Raw genomic sequence first — 25,747 nt, 5'->3', positions numbered from 1 at the left:
GAGTTTTACCGTCATCTATGGAATGTGATGACTGTAGCTAAAAGAAATATGCTGGGGGGAAAAACATGATAAATAACATAAAGTAATGTTTCAGTGTCTCGGCCGAAATTTATTGTATGTATATAACGGAATTTTTAAAAATAACTTTGATTTTCTTGCCAAGTTGTTTTTTTTTTAGTAGAAACTGTTACATTTTCCGCTGTTCTAAGGTGTTTCTACATGCTGGAGTTGATGAAAATGGGAAAAGTGGATACTATCATTATGAATTTTTTAGAACCATTGAATTGTTTCTAGAAAAAGTCACTCTTTTTATTTATGTAATGGATCCATCCGTTGTACGATACATATTTTAGTTTTTCCTGTATATTTGCTCTTTCTTTAACCACTTGAATGTCTTAGGCCACGGGTCTTCAACGCATGGCCCGAGGGCCACATTTGCCCCACGGAGCTTTTTGTCGTGGTCCTCCAACAATTTTTAAGAAATAATTGAAAATATTGAATGGCGATTAATTTTAAATTTAACGAAAGAAATAATTTCGGAATGAATGAAAGAAATAATTTCGGAATGAATGAAAGAAATAATTTCGGAATGAATGAAAGAAATAATTTCGGAATGAATGAAAGAAATAATTTCGGAATGAATGAAAGAAATAAGTCTAGAATAAATGAAAGAAATAAGTCTAGAATAAATGAAAGAAATAAGTCTAGAATAAATGAAAGAAATAAGTCTAGAATAAATGAAAGAAATAAGTCTAGAATAAATGAAAGAAATAAGTCTAGAATAAATGAAAGAAATAAGTCTAGAATAAATGTAGAAATGAATTCTGGAACAAATTGATGAAAATTCAGAGTTACCGAAACAAATATTTCAGAACTGGTGAAAAAATAACATAAAGCAATGATAGAACTAATTCCGTAACTTTTGATAGAAATTATTTCACAAGCGATAAGGGAATAATTGCATAATTATTGAACGAAATGATTTCAAGATAAATTGAGAAGGAAAATAACTTTTTTTCAGAATTACTGAAATAAATAAACAGAATCGTTTAAAGTGATTTCAGATTTAAATTATTCTAAGAATCAATTGATTTAATCAGTAATTAATCAAATTCTGAAAAAAATAAACTCTTTTGGAATCAGCGAAAAAAAATTATTTCAGAATTAATCAAACCTGATAATTAATAAAAGAAATAATTTTAGAATAAATAAAAGCCTTTAATTATTTTTGCCTTTGCTTTAACTCGGGATCCCATTGGTCCCTTCTATTAAGATATTACTGAATTAAATGTGTTGGTGGGCCACGGGCTTCGTGGGAACTTCCAATTTGGCCAGCCGTGTCGGAAAGGTTTAAGACCTCCTGTATTAGGCCTAACATCTGTGTGGCAATATACTTCACGTATATGATGCACGTGCCAACTTTATAAAGTTAAAACTAGAATATTGCAATTTTTGTTAGACATCATATATTTATCAAATAATTTTTTAATGGAAAAAATAATCTAAAGAAATGTGGAAACGAAATTAATCTAAGGAAACAAAAATTCAATTTCCTTAATCTCTAATGGAAATAACACAAGAACGTGGTATGATAAAACAATTAATTTAAAAAAATAAATCTCCATTTATTTAGATTAAATTATTTCCAAAACCATAATCATTGCCATTCTATAATCTCTCCCTTTATTTCAAATTTAATTTAAAGAAAATCCTCGACCGAAAATCTATTAACGTTTCAACATGTGCTACTGCATATATTTATGTATTTATGGCGAAACATGCTGTTTTTCTATCGAATATATCAATTTTATATATATAAAGCATATGAATAGTTTGCTCTTCTTAGACTTTATAATTTGGTTGTGGTGGCATAAGGGTGTCCTGTAAGTGCTAATGCGGCCTTTATTTCATCAACCGTCAGTCGTAGAGGCATGATACCAATTTAAAATATGTTCAAAAGGCGTTCAAAAATTACCCTGCACTAGTTTTGAGAGTGAAAATACAGCGTGTCTCAAAATAAAAGAAATCTAAATTTTTATACGGCCGCTCTTCTTCTCTAACTTCCAATCAGAAAGTTGTTGCCCTTTATTTCCTGAGATAAAAAAAAACAAAAAAAAAACCACTTTTCCAAGTGCCACATTCACTAAGATATTTTAATTTGGAAAAATGGGGAAAAAAAGTTGGGGAAATAACAGAAAAACTAACGGACAACGGCCTTTTCCCTTATTTACGCTGTCCCTACCCAAATTTGCTCTGATTTTTGAATTCGAATATGTCAGCGGATATTGCACTTAGGTACTTGGAATTTTTTTGGTTGGCTTCAAGAGATACATAACAACAACTTTCTAATTGGAAGTAAGAGAAGAAGGGACGTATAAAAATTTAGATTTTTTTACGCGCTGTATTTTCACTCTCAAAACTGGTATAGGGTAATTTTTGAACACCTTTTGAGCATTTTTTAAATTGGAATCATACGTCTACGACAGACGGTTGATGAGATAAAGACCGCGTTAGCACTTACAGGACACCCTGTATATAGAACATTCACGTGCATATATTATCACGTCTTTTCAGTATGAAAGTTAAATACACAGTGCATTTCATGACTCAAATAAAATGGCTGTAATTGTTTGCTTTAATTAAACATTAAAAAAAAAAAAAAAATTTTTGCCCCTTAAAACTGCCTTCACTGCTATAACATCATTATTAAGGGGAAACCAATAACAGAGATTCAATCCATGTGAGTAAATCCATAGTTGATATTCAAAAGGATTATTTTCAACATTGGGGACCAATCAATAATGTGATAAAAGTATGTACACTATACGAAGAAAGCGATGGTGCGATCGTAATCGAATATTATGATGAACATATTGATTACCGCACAAGGTTCACACTTTAACATTTTATTAAATTTATTGTTATTATTTTTAGCTAATGAAAAGTACCTACATGCTTAAGATTTAGTGTATTATGCTTATGAATATCGGTGTTAATGATATAACTAGTTAGTATTTTTCGCATTAAATATCTAGAATATGATATTTTTTTCCGTCGTCGAGACGTCATCGCTATAACATGGTTTTGATTTTAAACTAAAAATATTTTTCAGCGGACAAAAAGCTTTGCATAGAATAATAAACAAAGTTTTGTGACTTAGTTCGACAGTTTTGATGCAAAAGATGGACAAATACATTTGAAAATTTATTTCCCCAGTTCCCATAAACGTGTACAGTGTTGTTTAAATGCGTTGTATAATATAATAAAAGCATTAGCTATGTCCTAGAATTCCCGAGACGTCAGCTTTTGAAAATTAGCTCGTACTTGTGTTAATGTGTACGTAGCTTATGACATGTTGGAAGTTATGCGGACAATGCTACTGAGGTATGATTATCATCTTATATGTGCATTTCGTGCACTATACGAACTCGAGAAGGTTTTAGAACAGGTTGTTATGAGTAAACCGCATTCGGACATCGTAGCACTTTTAGGCATATTTAGCTTTCTATAACGTTCAGTTAAATAAACTGCGGTATATTTTCTTGTTCCAGACCATATGTAGGAAAAGAAATTAGATGTATCATATTCACATACCTTTCCAATTTCAGTAAATATATCGCATTAATGACTTGTTTTTCATAACTTATATACGTATATTGTTTTGTAAAAAATAGAAGCTAATTTTCTTCTTCAAAAGCTGGCAGACACCAAAGAAAAAAACGATTGTACATAATGCTGATGCTTCATTTATCAATGTGTCATAAAATGGGTTTAGTAAATTTAGTTTAACATACTGGCAATTATCCAAAACAACTGAGAGATACATACTTTTCTTAGAATATTCTTGAAACAACGGTTCATATTGCACAGAATATTATAATAATGAAAGAATATACAAAATAGAATGATTAAATAAAAAACAAAAAAAATAATATGTTTTATTATAGTAACTCGTGATATAAACGGATATAAGTATCTTTAGTAGAGTCAATTTAAATTTGAAAGAAATTAAATCCACTACAATTCATTTGAACACGAAAACGTATACTTGAGCTGCCGAAATCACGCAATTAATGGATTTCGACACTTTAGGCCCATGACTATTGATTACAACAAGAAAAAAAAATTAAAGAGTATTATGTATAATGACTTGTAATAGCATCGAACCACTTTGTATGAATTAATCATTTTGACAATCTTAAAGGAAGAAAAGAATGCGATGTTTCCACATGTATTGATAGCGTGATATGAAACTACCGAATCTAGCCAGCAATAGTAACACAGACGGAAGTGACTTTACGTGCAAGGTCGAGAAATTTCAATCACAGATATCTCATATAATAAAAAAAAAAAGAGGAGAAATAATAATAATAAAAAAAATGTGTATTTTTAGTTTCATTTTTCCACCTTTCTTACAAAAAATGTCGTGTTATGTTCCAGCAACTTCAACAATAAAAAAAATGAAATGACCGCGAATCAATTCAGTGTCACGCACGACCGGCAACAATCATATCGAGACCTTAGAATTACGTCCTCACAACATGATCATTACCAAAGTTTTTCATGTCACAGAAAATAGTTTTTTGAATGCTCACTTCATGTTAAGATACGATTATACTAGACCTTGATACAGTCTGCGCCGCTTATTAAAATCATGTATAATGTTATCATTCGGGTTTTGTTATCACTTTTGCAAAGAACGGAACGGGCCCATATCATATCATGGGAAAAAATATTTGTTTGTAGTTATCGGGGGACTTCGGATAATGTTATGATGATCGCGAATCAAACGACCGACAACAATTATATCGGGACCTAAGGTTTAACCAAACTTTTCCCCCTATATAAGTTATCGTTATCAGGCTACAAGACTACAGTGGAACCTCCAGACAGTTTTCTGATCCCCGGTCCCGTGGAATAGGGCATTAATGTATTTCACTCCCCGTCAGCGGACACTCTCAATAGCGGACAGTAAAATCAGGCAAACTCTAATTTCTTCTCTAAACTCAAATTTTTTCCAAAAAAAAAATTTATTAATTTTTGGTCATAAAAAAACCAACAATTCATAATATTCAACTAAGATTATCTTCCTCACACATGTATTTATTTTAATTTAATTTAATTTTTATTGCAAAATATGTGTAGTACACTTATCAGGTAAAAATAATTAATGGGTTCAATGAAGAGAAGAAAGATTATAAATTTTTTCCATATTTATATTACACTTTCCAACTTTATTTGGGAATCATGTATAATCGTCGATAAAAGTAATAAATGAAGTGAAATTTAATCAAACTTCCGTTACCAAGACGATTGGTGATTATGCATAACCACTTTAGTGTATCAATTTTGCACAAAAATGTATAGGAACGAATTGCGACTGAAGCCAAACGTCGTATAAATGCGAAGGCCGTATAACCGAGGTTTCACTGTATATAGCAGTGGTTTTGAACCTTTTGAAGCCCGCAGCCCCGGTTCATCTATTTTTCGTGATTGGAAGGCCCAGCCATATATATGATTAAGGGCAGTTGATACCTTTATCATGGTGAAAAAAAAAACAATGATCTAATACAAATATCATAAAAATTCATAAAAAAATTTATGAATGAAACGCATTGTATATTAAAAAAATATTACTAAATTCGTGATGTACATTGAAAAGCCTCATTCTGATACCTCATACCTCAGCTTAATAGAAAAAAAATAATTCCCTCCGTTTTGCGGAATTTAGAAAAATCGAACGATTGAACATTTTGCAACCAGTTATGTAGGAAAGTAAAACAGAGTTGTCCAGTTTTACCAATATCCGTCTACCATACGTCCCGTTCGACCAAACGAAATGTATGGTCACCGTACTTGAAAACAGGATTTTCTTCGGTTATAGTTATCATTTGGATATTTTTATCAGAAACCCAGAGTCCCGATGTGATGACATTAAGCGGCGTGGACTAGTTAGAGAGAGAGAACTCGACACAAATAAATTAATATTTGAAAACAAAAACACAAGCGTAAATTTTATTTATAGTAAAAAAACCATTTGGTAGTAGTCTGGGAAAAAATGAAAAATAATGAGATAATAATATATAAAATACCGGAAAAGACATCGATCTTTTTTTTTTTTTTAAGATATTGTCAACGAAAGTTCTCTCAAATTGTTAGCTTGTATTCGACGAACGTGACAAAAATACCGATAAACACTGACCCTCTCCCTTATTTCTGTAAGATCCGGAATTTCCAAACATCAACTCGGTTTTTTTCTTGAGTTAAAAGTATGATTTATTTTGAGTGCGTGGCTCTTTGACGGAATTTATTGACCTTGCTTGCGATTTTGTTCACATCTTGTTGGTTCTTTGCTGAGTTCGCGTTTCCTTAAGTTGAATTTTTACACACACACATATATATATAGAAAAAATGGGATAACACTCTTTTCCTTTTTTCATATATTTATTTTAGGAGACACTTCTATTCTTTCTCGAGTGGACACTTCTTTTGAAATCTTTACGCTGAAAATAATCTATCGTGTGTAAGCACTTTCATCTCAAACATTCAAATTGAACGCATATTTTAATTCCAATTAATCCAAGTTTAATTCAAGCGTGATTTATCCTAACGTAGCTAAAATAAATTTCACCGAAAGAAGCGTGTAATTTAAATCTTAAATACTTATTTAATATTTTCTATTTATGGTATTTATGTAATAAAAATAACTGTATACAACTGTATATAACTGTATGTAATAAAAATAAATACTGTATCTACAACATGAGCAAATAATTTTTTAAAATTGAAAAATTAAATGTTTAAAAACAAATATTAGTGATATGAAAATTTACATAAAAATTTGATTTTGATATTATACAGCGATATCCTATAAGTTTCTCATTTAAATTTTAAATATGTCTATTATTTTATAGCATTACAAAATTTCGTATAAACGTAAGACAGTTCTTGAATATCGCAAGTCTTTTTATATTCGAGGTAAATAATTCAGGGGGTCGTACGAGTCTTTTTTGGAGGATTTCTTCATGTAATTGTGTAATAAATGAGATTTCCGTATATTATATAAATTTTTATACATTTACGGTAATTATCCAATCAAAATATAATTTCGTGTCTGCAGATGGAAACAAAAAATTCAATAAAATGTAAATTATGGTAAGAATAGTATGATATAAAAATTGGTTTTAATATTGAAATAAAGTTTCAACGAGCTCTTAATTTATACTTTGAATATGCCAATTTTCTTATAATATTAAAACTATTAGCATAAAAGTGGAAAATTTAATAAATATTTATAATATAATTTCAGATTAGATTTTATTAGTTTACAATTTCTGCATCCGACACATCTCGGATATCAGTAATATTAATCGAAATTTTATTATCAGAATAGGTATTGGGAATTATTTAAACATATATTTTTATATCTATGGTGAGTTTTACCTGACCAAAATATAACAATTTTCTAAAGATGGAATAATTGTAATTTTTAAAATAAAAAATCAAACTTTAGTAAGAAAAATGATTTTAGTGCTTTTAAAAAACTTGTATAAAAAATTTTTTTTGAAACTATATAGCGTTTCCTATAAATTTATTATTTAAATATTAAATATGCAAATTTCATAGTTATAAAATTCTACAAATATCGCAAATGTTTTTAGATTAGAGGGAAATAACCCACGGCTTGTATTTTTCAACAATTTTTTCATTCATCGTATTCGATGTATAATATTAAATAAGAATTTCTCTCCCGATGAGACATTAAAAAATGATCTATACACAAATTTCGTAATTTATTATTACCTAATTATAATATGATATCATATCAGTTAAAAAAGTTATTTTTTAGAATAAAAATATTCACAACAAAAATTAAAATCAAAATCATATTTTAATTAAAAAAATCACTTCGTAGAAATTACTTATTTAAATTTTAAACATGTAAATTTTTCTATAATATCACGAAAATTCATACCGACACGAAAATTCCACAAATATTTCAAATATTTTTAGCTTAGAGGTAAATAATTTGCGTGGTGTATTTTTTGGAGAATTTTTGCATCCGCGTGTCTCAGATATGTGTAATATTAAATAAAATGTTCTTCCTAGAAAAGAGATATAAATCACGTGTCAAATATTATATTAAGATTTATATATTTCATGCGCTAATAAAAAAAAATTAGATGAGGAAATTTGCTTATTTTTGTATATGTATACCTAAATTCGGGATGGCAACCTGTGTAAGATATGTAAATCAAATTTGAAAATAAATCTATATTTATATCCGGTGTCCCAAAATATTTTGAGCATATAAACATATTTTTAAAAAAAAACGCAAAAAAAAAAAAATTTATTTGAATTTTTTTTATGTTCAGCAGGTGAAATAATTTAGGATATTTTTTTTAGAATAAACAGCTAATTTCTCTATATATATATATTCCCCCTTTCAAACAAATTATTGTCAGTGCATTTAAAAATAGAATTTTAGAAATTTTTTTTTAAAAAGTTCATAAAAAAAATTGAAATCAAAACATGATTCTAATATTATTATAATTTTAAAAAATTAATTCCTGTAAATTACTTATTACAATTTCAAACTAGTTAATTTTTATATAGTAACATAAAAATTCGTACCAACATAAAAATTCCATAAATATTTTGGAAATATTTTTAGATAAAAGTTAAATAATTCACGTGGTGTATTTTTGGACAGTTTTGAATCCGCTGGGTTTCAGATATATATAATATTGATTAAGAATTTTTTCCTCAAGAGAGATATTAGAAATTACCTATCTGTACAAATTTTGCCAACTATCTAATAAAAATATATCGTGTCAGTGCATTTAAAAAAATTCATAACAAAAATTCCAATCTAAAAATGCGATTCTAATATTATAATAATTTTGAAAGATCAGGTCCTATAAATTACTTATTAAAATTTCAAACTCCTAAATTTTTATATAGTATCACAAAAAATTCGTACCAACATAAAATTTCCATAAACATTCGAAATATTTTTAGATTAGAGGTAAATAATTCAAGGTGGCGTTTTTTTGGACAGTTTTGAATCCGCTGGGTTTCAGATATGTATAATATTGATTAAGAATTTTTTCCTCAAGAGAGATATTAGAAATTACCTATCTGTACAAATTTTGCCAACTATCTAATAAAAATATATCGTGTCAGTGCATTTAAAAAAATTCATAACAAAAATTCCAATCTAAAAATGCGATTCTAATATTATAATAATTTTGAAAGATCAGGTCCTATAAATTACTTATTAAAATTTCAAACTCCTAAATTTTTATATAGTATCACAAAAAATTCGTACCAACATAAAATTTCCATAAACATTCGAAATATTTTTAGATTAGAGGTAAATAATTCAAGGTGGCGTTTTTTTGGGCAATTTTGAATCCGTCTGTCTCAGATGTGTATAATATTGAAAAATAATTTTATCCTGAAGAGAGACATTAAAAAATGTTCTATATATATATATATATATATATAGTTAGTTAAAAATTTTTAAACTGTGTAATTACAATTTATCATATCAATGCATCAAGAAATTGAATTTCAGAAAAAATATTTACAGAAATTCAAATCGAAATATGATTCTAATATTATTATAATTTTAAAAAAGTCAGTTCCTGTGAATTACTTATTTAAATTTAAAACTTCTAAATTTTTATATAGTAACAAAAAAATTCGTACCAACATAAAAACTCCATAAATATCGGAAAATAATATTTTTATATATAAGAGGTAAATAATTCACGTGGTGTATTTTTGGAGAGTTTTTGCATCCGCGTGTCTCAGATATGTGTAATACCAAATAAGATTTTCTTCCTAGAAAAGAGATATCAGTCATACGTCAAATACTATATTTAGATTTATATATTTCATATACTGATAAAAAAAAAATTTGGGGATGGAAATTTCTTTTTCCTTATTTTCATGTATAAAAAAAAAGAAAAATTTTCTTATATGTATATATAAGAAAAATTCGTGATGGCAACGTGTATGATATGTGAATCAAATTTGAAAATATATTTATATCAGAGGTTCCAAAATATTTTGGGCTTATACGCATATTTCTTAAAAAAAAAAAAAAAATTCAAAATTTTATTAATAAAAAGAAAAATTTCGTGTTCAGCAGGTGAAATAATTCTGTGGATTTTCCTTTTTTTTGGAAGCGCATGTGGAGGGTGCCCACGGTTTTTTTTTTTTGGAATAAAGCGCTAATTTTCTTTCCTCTACTCCCCTTTTGCTCCCCCTTATGCCCAAAAACTCCCCTCGCTCGCCCCCCCCCCGGTCTCCGTCCTCCTCCCCGCCATCGCTGTCTCTTTTGTAGACGTAGTTGCCCCTGGCAACCAACGCCGGGGATCTTTGACGTCACGGGTCACACGATTATGAGAGCGCGTTCTTCACCGCCCCCTCCCCCTTTGCCCCTTTTATACTCGCGCGAACCCCGTTTTCGCTTTTGGTTCGGGCACCCCGCTTGCGCCCCCAGCTGGGCATCTTCCCACGCTGGGGCGGTAAAGAGAGGGGGGGTCCCCGATAGAGTTAAATGAATCGGAGGAGAGAGAGAGAGATACATAGACACACACACACACAGTGAGTGGGGCATCGATGGATGGAACCACCTCCGACGAGTATATACGCCTCCCACTGTCTTCGGATTTATTTTTGTATTTTCTTATCTTTTTGAGGAAACATGTTAGAAAAAGTGTACATCGTTGACACCACTGCCTTTTCCTTTTTTCTCCTGGAAAGACAGGAACATTGGTATCTCTTGTTGTACCTCTCTTTCATCTTTTAGATTTTTTTTTGCTCTCTGTTTGGCATCCAACAACCCCGGATGTTGGAGTCACGAGTAATATGAATTCCTATATGCGTATAGAGAGTAAATATTGTTGCTCTCATGTCCGCGCCCGGTCAATATTATTTTGGATCTGTTCCCATAAATGATATCAAAAAGAAAAGAATTTCCTGGATCATGTTTCCAAAAATATCCTACTAGAAAGACAGACATATCGGAATTTACATGTGATATATAATGGGCAATTATAATGGAACACGAAATGGAAATAATTGTATTTATATTTTAGTAGTTTGTTTTTGTTAAATTAAAATAATTATGAAGTTAAAAATGTCTTTTTAAATTGAAATTAGAATTAATTAGAATTTACACGAGGACACCACTTGATCGAATACAAACGGATCCAAGAACACTTAGAGCTATGACATAGACCAGCGTTTCTCAACCTATGGTCCGTGGCTCAGAGTCCTCGACGATGACAAAGGTGGTCCGCAGGTCGATTCAATAATTTACTGTACTTCCAAATCAGTTGTAAAATTGTTTAATTGGTGTAATTGATAATAGTAATATCCTTATAGGTTATAATAAAAATTACAACTTCATACTTGGAGTCACCATATCTCATCGAAGAAAATGCGGGAAATTGCAAGATAAATACGAGATATCACTATTGTAACCGAAAAATGAAATTTACGACAAATTTGCTAATTATTACTAAAATTTCTGAAATAAAGGGCTTCTGCAAATCGCAGTAAACAAAGACGTATTTCTCGAAAAAAAAAAAACATTGGTTATGACTTTGTGACCATATTTCAATAAGTAAAATACGGAATGCTGGGATATTAAAAATACGGCAAATTACGGGACATCGTCAATTCTCACCAAAAACGTTGTCACAAGGCGGCAAAAACAACAATTGTTGCTAAAAAATTACAAATACTTAGGGAATGCAGGACTACTGGAAATCTCTGTGAATTGAATTGTAGCCATAATTACGATAATATGTTTCATAAACTATAAAAGCCTCATCATTCACAAGTTTAGAAAACTTTAAAAATTCGAATAAGCTCCGTTGGAGAAAAACGGGACAGGTGTATAGAATAGTCTGAACAGCGAAAAATCTGGCAATTTTGACAGTCCCGTAAAATACGGGACGCCATCATATTAAAAGTTTGTGTTCCGTCGAATTGATTCAGACATTTTACTGGTCCTTGGATTCAGAAAGGTTGAGAAACGCTGACAAGAGAGACGGATTGGAAATTCGGCAGTTGGTTATATGAAAATTAAATATGTTAAATATCAGCTTATTCGGTCTTTACATGCTAAAATAATTAAGTTTAAATTTTTATAAATTTCGGAAAGATGTGAAAAGTCTCAAAAATCGGGAGTTATAGTCACCAATATCTCGATGGATTTTTCATACAAATGTCACGGGGTAAATTTCCTTGTCTACTTTGGCCCTGGGAAGGTGGGGTCTTTCTCTGTCCCGAAATGATAAAATAATAGAACGTACTCTAATTACTGTAGAAAACCATTTTCGGGACTAGTTTCTGTAATTTCTGCTGGGTACTACAGAAACTAGTTTCGAAAATGATTTTATACAGCACAGTAAGTTTTATTATTTTATCATTTGGAGAAGAGAAGGGGCATAGGGCAAAAGCAGCCAGTGTTTACGGTACAATAAAAATAATAAAAAAAAATTTACCAATTGTGAAATCATCTGGACTCTGGGAGCCGCATATGTGTAAATAAAAATTTAATGTTTTTTTAATCTTTTGGTCTGTATTAATTGATATCTTATTTAATTTTACGTATGAATCAACCATAGAATTTTGAGGACACTAGATCTGTGAAACAATTCGTATACAGTGTACACGGTCATTCCCCAATTTACGAACTTTCGAAGTTTGGACAGAATATTTTTCCGAATCTTACATTAACTTTCTTGGCGATATTGGTTGAAAATGGGTGAAATTCAACATGATAAATAGTTGTTATGCTAAGACTATCGTGTAGCATTCAAGAACAATTTTGAAGAATTATGAAATGGCTGAATAAAACAACTGATATCATCCTGAATCGCCCTCAAAAAAACTTATACCCCTAGTTTTTAACCACTTCACGTACAAGCGTTTGACAAGAAATTTGGATTATCTCTATTTAACGAATCGGCGATAAATATGGTAACCTAGTGGTTGTGTATGTATATAACTCCAGTATTTCGTATTATATTCTTTTTCTCTGTATTGCCTATCGATGGCACCGCTTACACAATTATTATCTATGTTATTTTTCCCGCCTTTTGAGGCAGATGTTTCATATCGGCTCGAGTCAGTCGTAAATTTGCTCCTTTGCTCATGTCTAAATAAACGTTTCATTATAACTAAAACCTTGCGTTCTCCGTATATATCGTCACGTCCGTCGTTCGTATACACCATAGTCTCCCAAACTTTTTGTTCCATCGCCATTTTCATCAGAAATTTTTTCCTCTCATCGCCCCAAACTCAAGTAAACCCATAGGATTCTATGTTAAATCAGTAGGTTTTATCGCCCCCTTGGACCATTCCATTGCCCACTTTGGGAAACACTGGTATACACATTGTCCTAACCTAAGGGAAAGAAAAAAATATAAAAGTATAATAGATAAGATTTATAGATGAGAGTGGTATTTTTAAAGTCCTCTTTTCACCCTCACCCTACGTGTTCTATTTCGCTCTTACATGTATACAGTCCGTCTCAAAAGTTTAGACACTAAATTTTTAACTGCGCCATGGATACCGTTTAAAATTTTGAGTTCTTTTTTTTTTGCTTGTGATCAGAATGCAAAAATATACTATAAACTTCAATCATTGTCGAGGAAAATACATTTTGGATTTTTCAAACAAAAATTTTTTTGAAAATAGCTGTCTCAAAAGTTCAGAAAAATCTGCAAATGTTGAAGACTGCGTGTATATGGCGTACCAGAGACGTGATAGTATAAAAGTGGAAAGATATCCGATTCATTTTCATTTTTAAAAAAAACATTTCCAAAGTCGTCGCATATTCTGTGCGATGAAATCACTCGAGTACTTTATTTGAAAGTAAAAAGAAAGGCTGTAAAAGGCATTGTTATTGCTTTGAGCAAGTCGAAATGAAGTGTCTGACGTGTATTGATCCACAGTGTGTCCCAAAAGCCAAAACTTGGTTGTGGTAGGCAACGCAGTACATGTTTAAGCGAAAACAAAACCACTGGAAGATTGGCTTCAACGCATAAAATGACCTTGCCTGAAATCATGAAAGATCCTGGAGTGAAAATTCCAACAGATACAGTTCATAGACAGATCAGAGAAACTTGTGTTTGATTCATAAAAGAATGGGTAAGAAATGTAAGAAATGGGTAAGATTGTCACAAAGAAGCACCAAAGAGAGGTGGAGAAGAAAGACTGGAATGGGCATGAAATGATGTTTTATGGAGGCAAATAGCTTATTTATCATATTTAGTGGTTATCATATTTAGTGGTTATCATATTTAGTGGTTATCATATTTAGTGGTTATCATATTTAGTGGTTATCATATTTAGTGGTTATCATATTGACAGGTATCATATTTAGTGGTTATCATATTTAGTGGTTATCATATTTAGTGGTTATCATATTGACAGGTATCATATTTAGTGGTTATCATATTGACAGGTATCATATTTAGCGGTACAAAAAAATGGAGAGCTTACATGTTCCAGACGTATGTTTTCAACAGACAGTAAGGTGGAGCTTCGATAATGGGCAGCGTTTGTTTCCAATGGTCAGGTTTCCTTAACTTTTAAAACTGATCGTCAAAACTCTGATGCTTGAAGGAGATAATGGAGAACAATTTGCTGGAGAAAATTTAAGAGGACCAAACTTTACATTTCCACATCATAACGTGTCTATTCAAAGATCCGCTGCCACAAAAAAGCTCTTTAATTGCAAAAATGTATTGTTTTTAGACTGGCCATCTGTGAGTTCTGTTTTGAATCCTATTAGGAATGTATAGAGCATACTTACGATAAATGCGTTTGCAAATGAAATACAGTATTCGACTGCTGATGACTTGAAGAGCTCTATCGGGGAAACATGGTACAGTTCTGATGTTGATACCCTACAGAATTTAATTAGGTCTATAGAGAATAGTATGTTTGAGGTTGTCTATTAGTTATTAAAAGCCTCTAATTTATGTAAACCTGAACGTTCTCTAAACATTTGAGACAACCATTTGTTGTATTTTCGATACTATGAATATCCTAAACGTTTTTCGTAAAAAATTTTCTTTCTATAAATGTAAAAAATACTTCAGTTGGTATCCATTAAAAGGTGCTAATTTTACTCGCCGTATTTTTCTTGTTATTTTAAGGAAAAGTGCATTATCTAATTTTTTGAGATGGAGTGTATAGTAGAAAAATATATTAAATGCGTGGAAATTTTTTTTCGCAGATAGTATGGTTGCTATAAAGCTTTGGGATGGTGAAAAGAGAGAAAAGAAAACACAGAGAACTTGTTTGAATTTATTCCACTTTAGTTTGGACGTAATATTACTCTCGTTTTGATTGTAAAGACGTTAATTCAGAATTAGCTACTTTCCACTTTGAGTGATTTTTTACTGTGTTAGCCCGAAAATTACAATTTTTCACGTTCACAGCACCCTTAAAATGAATAAATTTCCATTATGTTTTCTGGTTTGGCACATCTCGTAGGCCTCCCTAATGATCTCTGGTTTACCCCCATAGGTCTCAGCCTATCTTTAGAAAATCAACAGAATAGACCAATTGGAGCCCCGAATATAGAAATTATTTTAAATAGGAATTAGGAACATTTTAATTAAAAAAAAAAAGAATTGAAATTACAGGTCTGTTAAATATTAACTAAGAGATTAATATTATATTAATATTAATATTAATTAAAAGAAATTAGATTATTAAAAAACACCATGGAAAAATGCCATTGAAGACAAAACAAATACCCATATATTCAATGAATGATCACGGTAAGAACCATAATCCCATCAGCTGTTCCTAAAAAACCAATTCTTGCATAACACAATTGGAATCTAAATCCTAACAAAACAATTTTAAAAACATCAAATTCCAAAACAAACAACAGAAAAGTAAGTATTGACTTTTTATTGATAACGGAAGGAGAAAAATATAGATACAAAATTTTTTTTATATAAAAACGGGGTTTTTTTTTTCGTGGAAATTGATTCTATTCATAGAAAAAATATAAAAAAAAACCACTTTCGAAATTTCATTGAGTTTTCATTTTTTAAACGATCGATCAGTTCATTTCCTCTCGTATGTCCAAACAAGAGAAAATTGCCATTTTTATCTATTTATATTTGTTTTTGAGTCATCTTTTTTTTTTCGATTCTGAACGAGAGAAATTCCAACTGTATTTTCTCTTTTCTATCACCTAGAAGTAAATCTAGAAACATAGAAATATATGATTCCATAGTTCAGCGGTTTTTGTTTTTTCTTTTACTTTCACAAGAAAACTCCGTGCTTCTTAAGAGGTAAAAGGTTTGGTCAACACCATAGTTTGGAATTAAAATAAATTTACTTTAACATGTCTTCGCGGCAACAAACATTTTCAATATTTTACGTCTTGAAGAAAAGACGAGAAAAACAAAAAACTTTAAGGATAGGCAATCTTTTCGAAGACTTAATCACCAAGGCATCAAGGACAATCTATATTTTACTCGGAATGATAGCTTCTCTCCTTAACAGGAATGGCTTTTTCTTCTAAGACATTTCTTTCTTATAACTTCTTGCTACTAGTAAATCCTTTCTTTTTCTCCAGCCGACATTTATAGAGAAAACTGTCGAGAAAGAGAGGGATCGTAACTCACTTGAAAATATAAAGTTTATCTCGCTATTTAAGATCCGTATACAGCTTACATTGTATTTCTCTATCGCATTTTTGTAGCAACACATTTTTAATTTATATTAGCGCTGCTTAAACCAGAATTTCAATTCCGTTTTTCTCAAAGTTGACGAATTATTTCTTCTAGTCTATTCGTTTTTTTTTTTTTTCATTTTTCTAAAGAATATTTCCAATTTTTTTTTCACATTTTGGATTTTACATTGATCCGAACTGTACTCTAATGATGATGTATTATTTTATTAGTCTCTAGTTGTAGAATTTATATGTGCCATTAGTATATTTTGAAAAATAAGTAGTGTCATACTTGTCTTGATTTTTTGATCATGTATAATTTTCTTGCATGATATATATTTCTCCTTCCTCTCGTTCCTTTACGTGTTGTGGACATGAATCACTGATATTCTATTATTTTTTTTATTACACTGCATGTTACTGATTGGAGAACCACTTTATTTTTTTTTTGTGAAACATCATAGAATTAGTGAAAAATGCATGATTCGTTTGTGTAGGAAAAACGGATACGTTATTAAGTCTGTTATCATGAAATCATTAGAAAAACCGCAAAGCTAGATTCATTTTTATCATTTTAATACTCCCTATAGAAGCAATGTAATTAGTAGTTATAATGCTTGTTTTAGCGAAACTTTCGATATTTTTAGGAAATTGTTGTAATGTTTCAATTTCATAATTATATAGTTTTATAAAATTTTAAATCCTTAAAAAATATATCATATCTAAATTGGATAATCTTACAAGAAAAATCTCTACGGAATGAGATTATAAGATAGTAAGAGTAATTCAATGAAACAATAAAGATTTTAATTCAAATAACTATTGGGTTTCAATAAATAATGTCAATTAAAAAATAAACCAATAAATAAATAATTAAATTGAAGAAATAAAAGAATAAAATAAAGAAATAAATTGACCATTAATAAATTTTTCATAATAGCTCTAATAATTCTTAAAGAAAAGATGCGGATATATTTGTTTTGGTCTCTGTTTCTTCGTTTGTCGTCTATCCTTTACCTTTTCTCTGACTGTTCTCTTATTTCCTTTCTCTTTCCGAAAAAAATTTCCTATAATTTTCTTTTGTTACGACCCTTATCCTGTATCTTTCCATATTGTGTCATGCGTATGACCTCTTCAATTTGCAATTGTTTCCTGGCATGGTAAACAGAACGAATTTTCATTTAACTCCTTTTTGAACTTTTACCAAACGGTTTCTGAAATAATTTTGTCTCTTTACTCTTCGTAAATTACAGATACATGTGCCCGAAATCTAGCGTGGAAGGCTTCACTGTCCACTCCTGTCAAAGGTAATTTAGACTATATATAATAGTTTACCGTATTTCAATATCCTTTTTCCAGCTGATGATGCCACTGATTCTTTTGCTCTCAAGAACTAAATGGATTTTTAAATTTTAAATAATTGAGTATTGATTGGCACCATGTTTGATATTGATAAACTTTTTGTAGATCAATTCGTAGTGAAAACACGTTGATTATATCATTTAATTATTTGTTTTGAAGAAAAAACTATAAGAGTTCTGATAGTATATGCTGTGAAACAGGACTGTAAATGGAGTTTTGTACGCTAGAGTGAAAGTTTAAATATGAATTCTTGAGTCTCGTTAAAATCACTTATAACAAGAAACTTAATGTTTTTAGTCGCCTGAATGTATCTCCAAAGTCGTTTTACATAAATTGTTGCGGTTGTAATGCATATATATTATCTCAAGTTATATGCTGATGCTACAGGAGATTTTTCGAACTCTATATGATATTATGGATCTACTGCAGCAAACATAACAGATATTATTGGCCTACTGCAATGTTTCTCAACCTTTCCCAGTCTGAAGACCAATAAAATGTCTGAAACAATTCGACGGACCACAAACTTACAACATCATGGTGTCCCATATTTTACGGGACCGTCAGAATGGCCAGATTTTTGGCTGTTCCGACTATTCTATACACTTGTCCCATTTTTTTCCAAGGAAGCTTATTTGAATTTGTAATATATTATTTTTGCGTATTTGAATTTGTCATACTAAACTCGTGAATACTGGTAATTTTTATAGCTTATAAATCATATTATGATAGTTACGGCTACATTTAAATTAACAGCGATTTCCATTAGTCCTTCATTTCCTAAATATCCATATTTTTTAAGCAATTTTAGCAACTATCGTTGATTTATGGCTACGTTTTGCCTACGCTTATGGCATCGTTTTTGCTGGCAATCCATGGTATCCCCTATTATGCCGTATTTAAGATCCTAGCTTCCAGTACTTTGCTTAATGAAATTTGTCGCCTAATCATGATGGATTTTTTTCTCTCAAGAAATATATCCCTTTTTACTGTGGTTTGCAACACCCCTTTATTTCAGAAAACTTTGCAATACAGTCGAATCCCGTTATAACGAACTCCAAGTGATCGGAGAAATCACTTCGTTATAACGAAATTTCGTAATAAAAGAATTCGAGGTATTTGCATTTCTCCTATACGTGAACTTATTTGGGGGATTACAAAAGTGTTCGTTAAAACGAGATTTTCGCTATAACGGTATTCGACTGTATTTAGTAAATTTATCATAAATTGCACTTTTTGGCTACAATTAGCGAAATCCCGTATTTATGGTCACAATTTCTTGCATTTTCCTTGATGAAATATAGTAATTTTTATTTGAACCTATGAGGATAATGATTATTACTAATATCAATTACAAAAATGAAGCAATTTTGCAATTGATTTGGAAATAAATTATCAAGCCTACCTGTGAACTACCTTTGTCATCGTCGTGGACTTCCTCTGGTCCGTAGACCATAGGTTGAGAAACGCTGGCCTACTGCATCCACATAGTCCTATAAACAGCGTATGTTTCAGCAAATAAACATATAAATCTATTGCTAAAAGTATAAACATTCAAGAAACGAGAAAAGACCAATTCATTTCATTTATGTGCATTTTTTTTACTATATGTTTTATTTTTTGCTGCTCCCTCAATTCAGTATTCCAAACATTGGAACTTTTTTTTCTATTCGTCCGCTTAGCGTTTCTTGGTATATCACCGTGGGAATCAATCTGATCAAAGAGAACTCATTCGGCTTGACATAACTCTTAAACGTAATGAATGTCCGAGTCTTAAGAGGATTAACGATAGTTTACTCTGATAGTTACGCTGATAACGTGAACAAAAATCGGTATTACGACTTAGTGTATTCCGAGCAAAAGAACACGAAGATTTCTGACATGTGATATTTTTTTGGCTTTTCTATACTTGGCTATCGATCGAATATGAAATTCTGTAGTCGCTCAACAAGATTTCACAGATTGAACAATTGCAACTGATTTCCCCCTTGCGTTTTCGTTATCCATCAATTTAACATGCACGTTATATTCACGTAAAATATTTCAGGATATTCGAAAAGCTTTCAAACTTCAAGTTTCAGAAGGGTTGTTTCAATTGCAATCACCTATAAGGTAATTTGTTAGAAACTTTTTATTACGAAGTTCCTTTGTAGGATTTCTGGCAGTTTTTTACTAATTGTAGAAACTTGGTTAATCAGGCAAAAACTTTTACCCAAATTAAAGAGACGGTTAGAAAAGTTAACCCACTGTTTGATGACATTGGCTGATATTGACATTCGTTATTTGGTAAAGTTTATCTTTTACTTGCCAAATAAGCATTTAATCACGCTTCAGAGCAATGGTGATCAACAATACTCCGAATTCTGCTGTTATAAGTTGAGTTGTTTAAAGAATTCTGCTTCTAAGGTTGAATGCTCTCAAGTTTTAGTCCACACGCAAAAAAAAACATCGTAGTTAGCCCCTTTTTTAATTAACTTTTTTTTCCTTTTCAAACATTTTTAGTTAACAATTTTGCTGTTGGAAGTTTAATTATATCGCAATTAAATATATTTCAAACGGTTATAGGAAGAAACATCCATGTTTCTGAAAAGTTTCATGGAAATTGAACTCTATTATTATATCACACGTTAATGTTTTCAGCTCAGCAACCCAATATTATACATTTACTATACATTTATCACATGTGGACTTTGCACATATGAGAAAGGAATTTTTTCCTTGTACAGTGTGAAGTCACCTCAATAAAAACGAAAAATAAACTTTTTTTATACTGTATATGAATTTAATTTGCAGCACGATTTCTCATCCCTGAAAGCCATGATCAGAGTACACTATTATTAGAAAAATGGCTTTTGAAAAAGTTAAGTGAATCAACTCAATTCAGTTCTTGAAAGTATTTGAAATTCACAAAGTAGTAGTTAGACTCACCGAGAGAGATCGGACGATTTCCTAATCCATTTGTATCCACTGTACTCATTTGGGTAAAGCGAGGATTTAGCTCTTTGCATAATATAATAACCTTGCAACTAGATGTTGTATATTTTAACACTTGTAGAATATGACAATTCTACTCAGAGATTGGCATCGAAAAAATTCTCGAGAAGCCATTTCTGATTTAGAAATGAACTCTCTCTCTCTCTCTCTCCACCTTATATTATCGACTTTTTTTTTAATATTTTCAAATTACTTTATTTCAAATAATTACAAAAAACCAGCATTCAAATACAAAAATAAAACAACCAAGGGGACATTGGTCCCATACTGGTTGTTACAATAAAAATTTCAGTATATGTCAAAGTTATTACAATAAATTAGAATTCATGACAAATAAACAAAAAAATTAATAATTAATGACAAAAAAAAGTAAACATACTATGTATTAAAAAAATGAGTGAATACAAAAAAAAGAGAAACACACAAAAGAAAATAAGAGACAGGAAAGAGAAAAATGTAAGTAAATTTAGTATTATAATATAAGTGGTGGCAGATATATACATTTGGTATATGAATAATAACCATGTAACGGGGTTGAAGGCGCTGTGACGCTTATGACATATAAGAACATGAATCAACATATGCATAATACAATAATGTATATATCCATACCAATACAATACACATGCAATTGCATAAGTTTTCTAAAGAAAAAAAAAAATTGGGTGTACGTTATTTGACAGAATTTTTTTCCTTTAATTAATTTATACATTGAGTTAATAAAGCAGAGGAAAAAAATTAAAGTTATGTTAAGACCTGTTTATATTATTGTTTTCATGCAAGTGATTCTTTTGTAATTGGGTTTTTAGATTACAGTTTAATGTGATTAACTCTCTAGCACAATTCAATTACATTTCATTTCCACTTTTTTTCAAATATGACGTCATATTTTGCTGTCTTCAATTCAGGACACTCGCCATCCAGTGTCATACCTGTTGATGTATTTAAAAAATCTCTTGGAATATTCTTGATAGGTGCAATTTCAACAAAACATCCCAATATCGAAATGGAATTTAAATCGCATCAAGGTGCAGGCACAAACGGGTTAAGTAATTTCATTCGTCTATTTTCATAAGGTACTATGTACAGCCATTGCATAACTCCGGGGATACGTATACACTATTCTCACTGTCCCATATCAACGACGATCGATTAAATAGCGTCAATAGTATACAGGTACAATCTCCACCATCATACTCCCACATTAAGGTAACTTTAATGTATCCAGCCACAATCGTATCAAAATTCCAAAAAAGTAATATTACGAATTACGTAAAGTATACCATCGGGTAGAATAATTTGTCTTCGTAAAGTATTAAAAAAAATATTTTTTTATATATAAAACCTTGATTCAACGCTCCGAACTTTGTGAAAGCTGAGAGCTTTAAAACACGATGGGGTGAAAGAAAAAAAATGTGAAAAATGAGTCTTAAGCTATGATTCAATTGTTCGTTGGCACTACCACGTACGAAACTTCAATGTTGCTACTCTCTGAAAAGCTTCCAGCCGAAACACAATGCTCACGACTCCTAGACTTCATTAATCAATCCCCGACCACAAAACGGATCGGTCGCACCACCACTGCTCCCAATAGAATTTTGGTACTGTACTGGAACTTCCTGTCAAAGAGAGAGATATCACATGATTTTTGTACTTTCTCACAGCACATTGGACGCCGTGACATCGCGTATATAATATATATAACCACGGAAAATTATTTTCTAAAATTCCAAAATAAGTTACAACTAATACTTTATGTTGTTGTCTTTTACTAAGACGTCTCATGACAATATACCAAAACTGAAATGCTTAAAAGACGCGTATGCATGAAAATGTAAATTGCCGATGCGCTATTATTGCAATATTTCCGTAACGGTTAGCTTAAAAATGAGCTAAAAAATTTATGTGCTTTCATCTCACATTGCGATCGAATTGTTCACAAATTCCTTTGGGTTGTGAATATTTCACATGAATAAATCAGGTCTGAGACACTTTTTAGCGATGGATGGTATCAAAATTCTCTTTTTTATCTGTTAAGAAATGTTTTTTTATATACATGCGGAACAAATTAGTAATATTTTAAGACCCTTTTAAGATCTTATTTCAGTAGTGAATAAAAATCTGGAATAAAAAAAAAATGTCATACTGATTTTCTCTCTTTATAGATATTTTTACATAAGAAACTTTTCCTTTAAACCTTTAAATCTGATAATCTTCTTTCGAGCTGAAGAAACAATAACTGACACACTCTCCACCTCCTTTCTTTTTATCCATTTTTGTGTTACAATGTGACGTGTTATGAACATTTTTTGAAACTTTCCCTGCTGAATAAATTTCATTTTCTCTCTCGCATTTGTTTTTTTATGAAAAAGATAAAACATGGCTGACTAAATTTCACTGAATTTTTTTATTATTTTCATGTACTTTATCATGTAGGTTTTTATTTTCTCAAAAATATAAAGCACACGATTCATACTTCTTTAGTTGAAATTTTAATACTTAATCTGCCTCGTAATCCTTGACCCTCCCTCATGATCAAGACATATTAATAGATGAAGATACTAGTTGTATTCAAGATAATACTAATATTGATAGAATATTTTAGCCGTCTAAATTTTCTAAATAATTTATTGACCAGCATTGACTTATTATATTAATATGAACGATTTGAACTTATCATTAATTATTTCAACTGAAAAATAGGTGTTATATCACACATCAGGGAAAAACAATATTTCCAATGGAACCTAGGGCTGTATTTAACTTATTCTCATACTACCAGAAAAAGTTAAAGCTACCCGTTAACGTTGATTCTTCAACAATGAAAAATAGAGACTCAGATAATTCCATCCGCATTCCGCATCAGAGAAAGACTCAAAGAATTGGCTGAACAGGGGGCTCTCGTTGCATAATCCACGTCTGTGAATGAAAGACCATCTCGCATAGACTTTTTATTGTGTTAACCTTGCCCACAGCAACGACGTTTTATGCAATTTTTTCTGTGAAATCTACGATATTCTCGTGCCCAATGTTTATGTGTAAATTTGGCGGGAGAATATCAGTTACAGTTTCAAGTCTAAACGAAAAGTGGAAAAGTAGTCCAATCAATGATGTTTCAGGAGCGTAGGGATATAGCCACAGATTTTCCATGCCCAATTTACACCCACGTTTTTGGCACTATGATCGGAATGTAACATTAGGTCCCATAAAATATTGTTCGTTTCGATATGTCTCCCATTTTCTATTAAAATTATTTCAAACCTCAAGCTCATATGTCATCCATCAGCCTATTAGCATAACAAAAAACATCGTAACTACAGGGTTTAAATTTAAATTCGGTGTATTCTGAGCTACCTACAGTCTCAAATACCCAGGTCTATGGTATAGGTCTATGATATAGTCTATATCACATGTATATGATAGACAGAGCACTCTATCCATAGAACTTCTTCAGCTTGAAACAAAGATGTATCATATGCTGTGAAGGGATTAGGAATTTTGGGTAGCACATTTGATTAATTTCCTCAGTAATTGGCAATGCCGTGTTAATGCGATGAATTGCATTAACAAAATTTGATGAAAATGAAATTTTTTCATAAAATCATGATTACAAGAAAATATTTTTGAAAATCTCATTAGGACATAGCGGAAGAGTAAAACCAATTACGTGCTTTTCACATTTACCATGTAATATAAATTTCATAATTTTGATTTGATCCTGTATTTTTGTATACAGGGTGTCCTGTAAATCCTAATGCGGCCTTTAACTCATCAACCGTTAGTCGTAGAGGTATGATTTTAATGTAAAAAATGGTCAAAGTGTGTTTCGGAATCACTCTGTACCAGTTTCGAGAGTGAAAATGAAGTGTCTCGTAAAATTAAATTAAAAATCTAAAGTATTATACGATCCCCTTGGCCTTTAACTTCCAATTAGAAAGTTGTTGGTATGTCTCTTATGAAGAAAATAAATGTGCATGTGAACTGCAAGTTCAATATTCACTGATATATTTAAATTAAAAATTCGAGAAAAGTTAGAAAGGACAATATAAATGAGGGAAAAGAGCGTTGTCTGTTAGTTTATATGCTGTTCTTTCTCAACTTTCCTCAGATTTTTTTAATTCGAATATCTCGGCGAATATTGCACTTGCAAACACAAGCAATTTTTTGTTGACCTCACATGAGACAGGGCAACAACTTTCTAACTGGAAGTTGGAGGACCGGAGACCGTCTAAAAATTTAGATATTTTTTTTTATGACAAACTGTATTTTTACTCCCGAAGCTGATGCAGAGTGATTCCAAAACACACTTTGACCATTTTTTAAATTAGAACAATACCTCTAAGACGAACGGTTGATGAGACAAAGGCCGCATTAGGACTTGCAGGACCCCTTGTACAAGTCTATGGTCTAAATACGTGTAACTTAATTTTCAAATGGTATGCAGTCACACAATTCAGTTTTCAAATCAGTTTTTATTTTGAGATTAAGATAGCGGAAACAATATCGTGAAAAATATATTTTTTAAGAATGGCTTGTGTCTCTTATATCGAGCCTAAGAGCTCGCTTTCTACATCCACCATCCTTCTAAAGCAGGTGTGAGAAAGTATTCAGTACACGAATGACTAATGTCACTAGGCACTAACTTCTGAAAAGTTGCCATCC

The 25,747-nt window shown here is 30.9% G+C and overlaps 1 protein-coding gene across 1 annotated transcript in view; it reads left to right on the top strand.

Moving 5' to 3' along the window:
• Positions 1–25,747, top strand: part of LOC149065740 (potassium voltage-gated channel protein eag-like) — a 236,362-nt gene that overhangs the window by 129,846 nt on the left and 80,769 nt on the right. Inside the window, exon 4 of the mRNA XM_089253728.1 lies at positions 17,983–18,036. Within this exon, the coding sequence (XP_089109854.1) occupies positions 17,983–18,036 (54 nt within the window). The remainder of the gene's footprint in view (positions 1–17,982; positions 18,037–25,747) is intronic.

Source organism: Pholcus phalangioides, unplaced genomic scaffold (assembly GCF_987345545.1).
Source record: "Pholcus phalangioides strain wild (caught in Gottingen) unplaced genomic scaffold, Ppha-v1.0 ptg000039l_1, whole genome shotgun sequence".
NCBI classification, from domain to species: domain Eukaryota; kingdom Metazoa; phylum Arthropoda; class Arachnida; order Araneae; family Pholcidae; genus Pholcus; species Pholcus phalangioides.
Note: the sequence above shows the minus strand (reverse complement) of the source record. Positions and strands in the feature narration are given on the sequence as shown.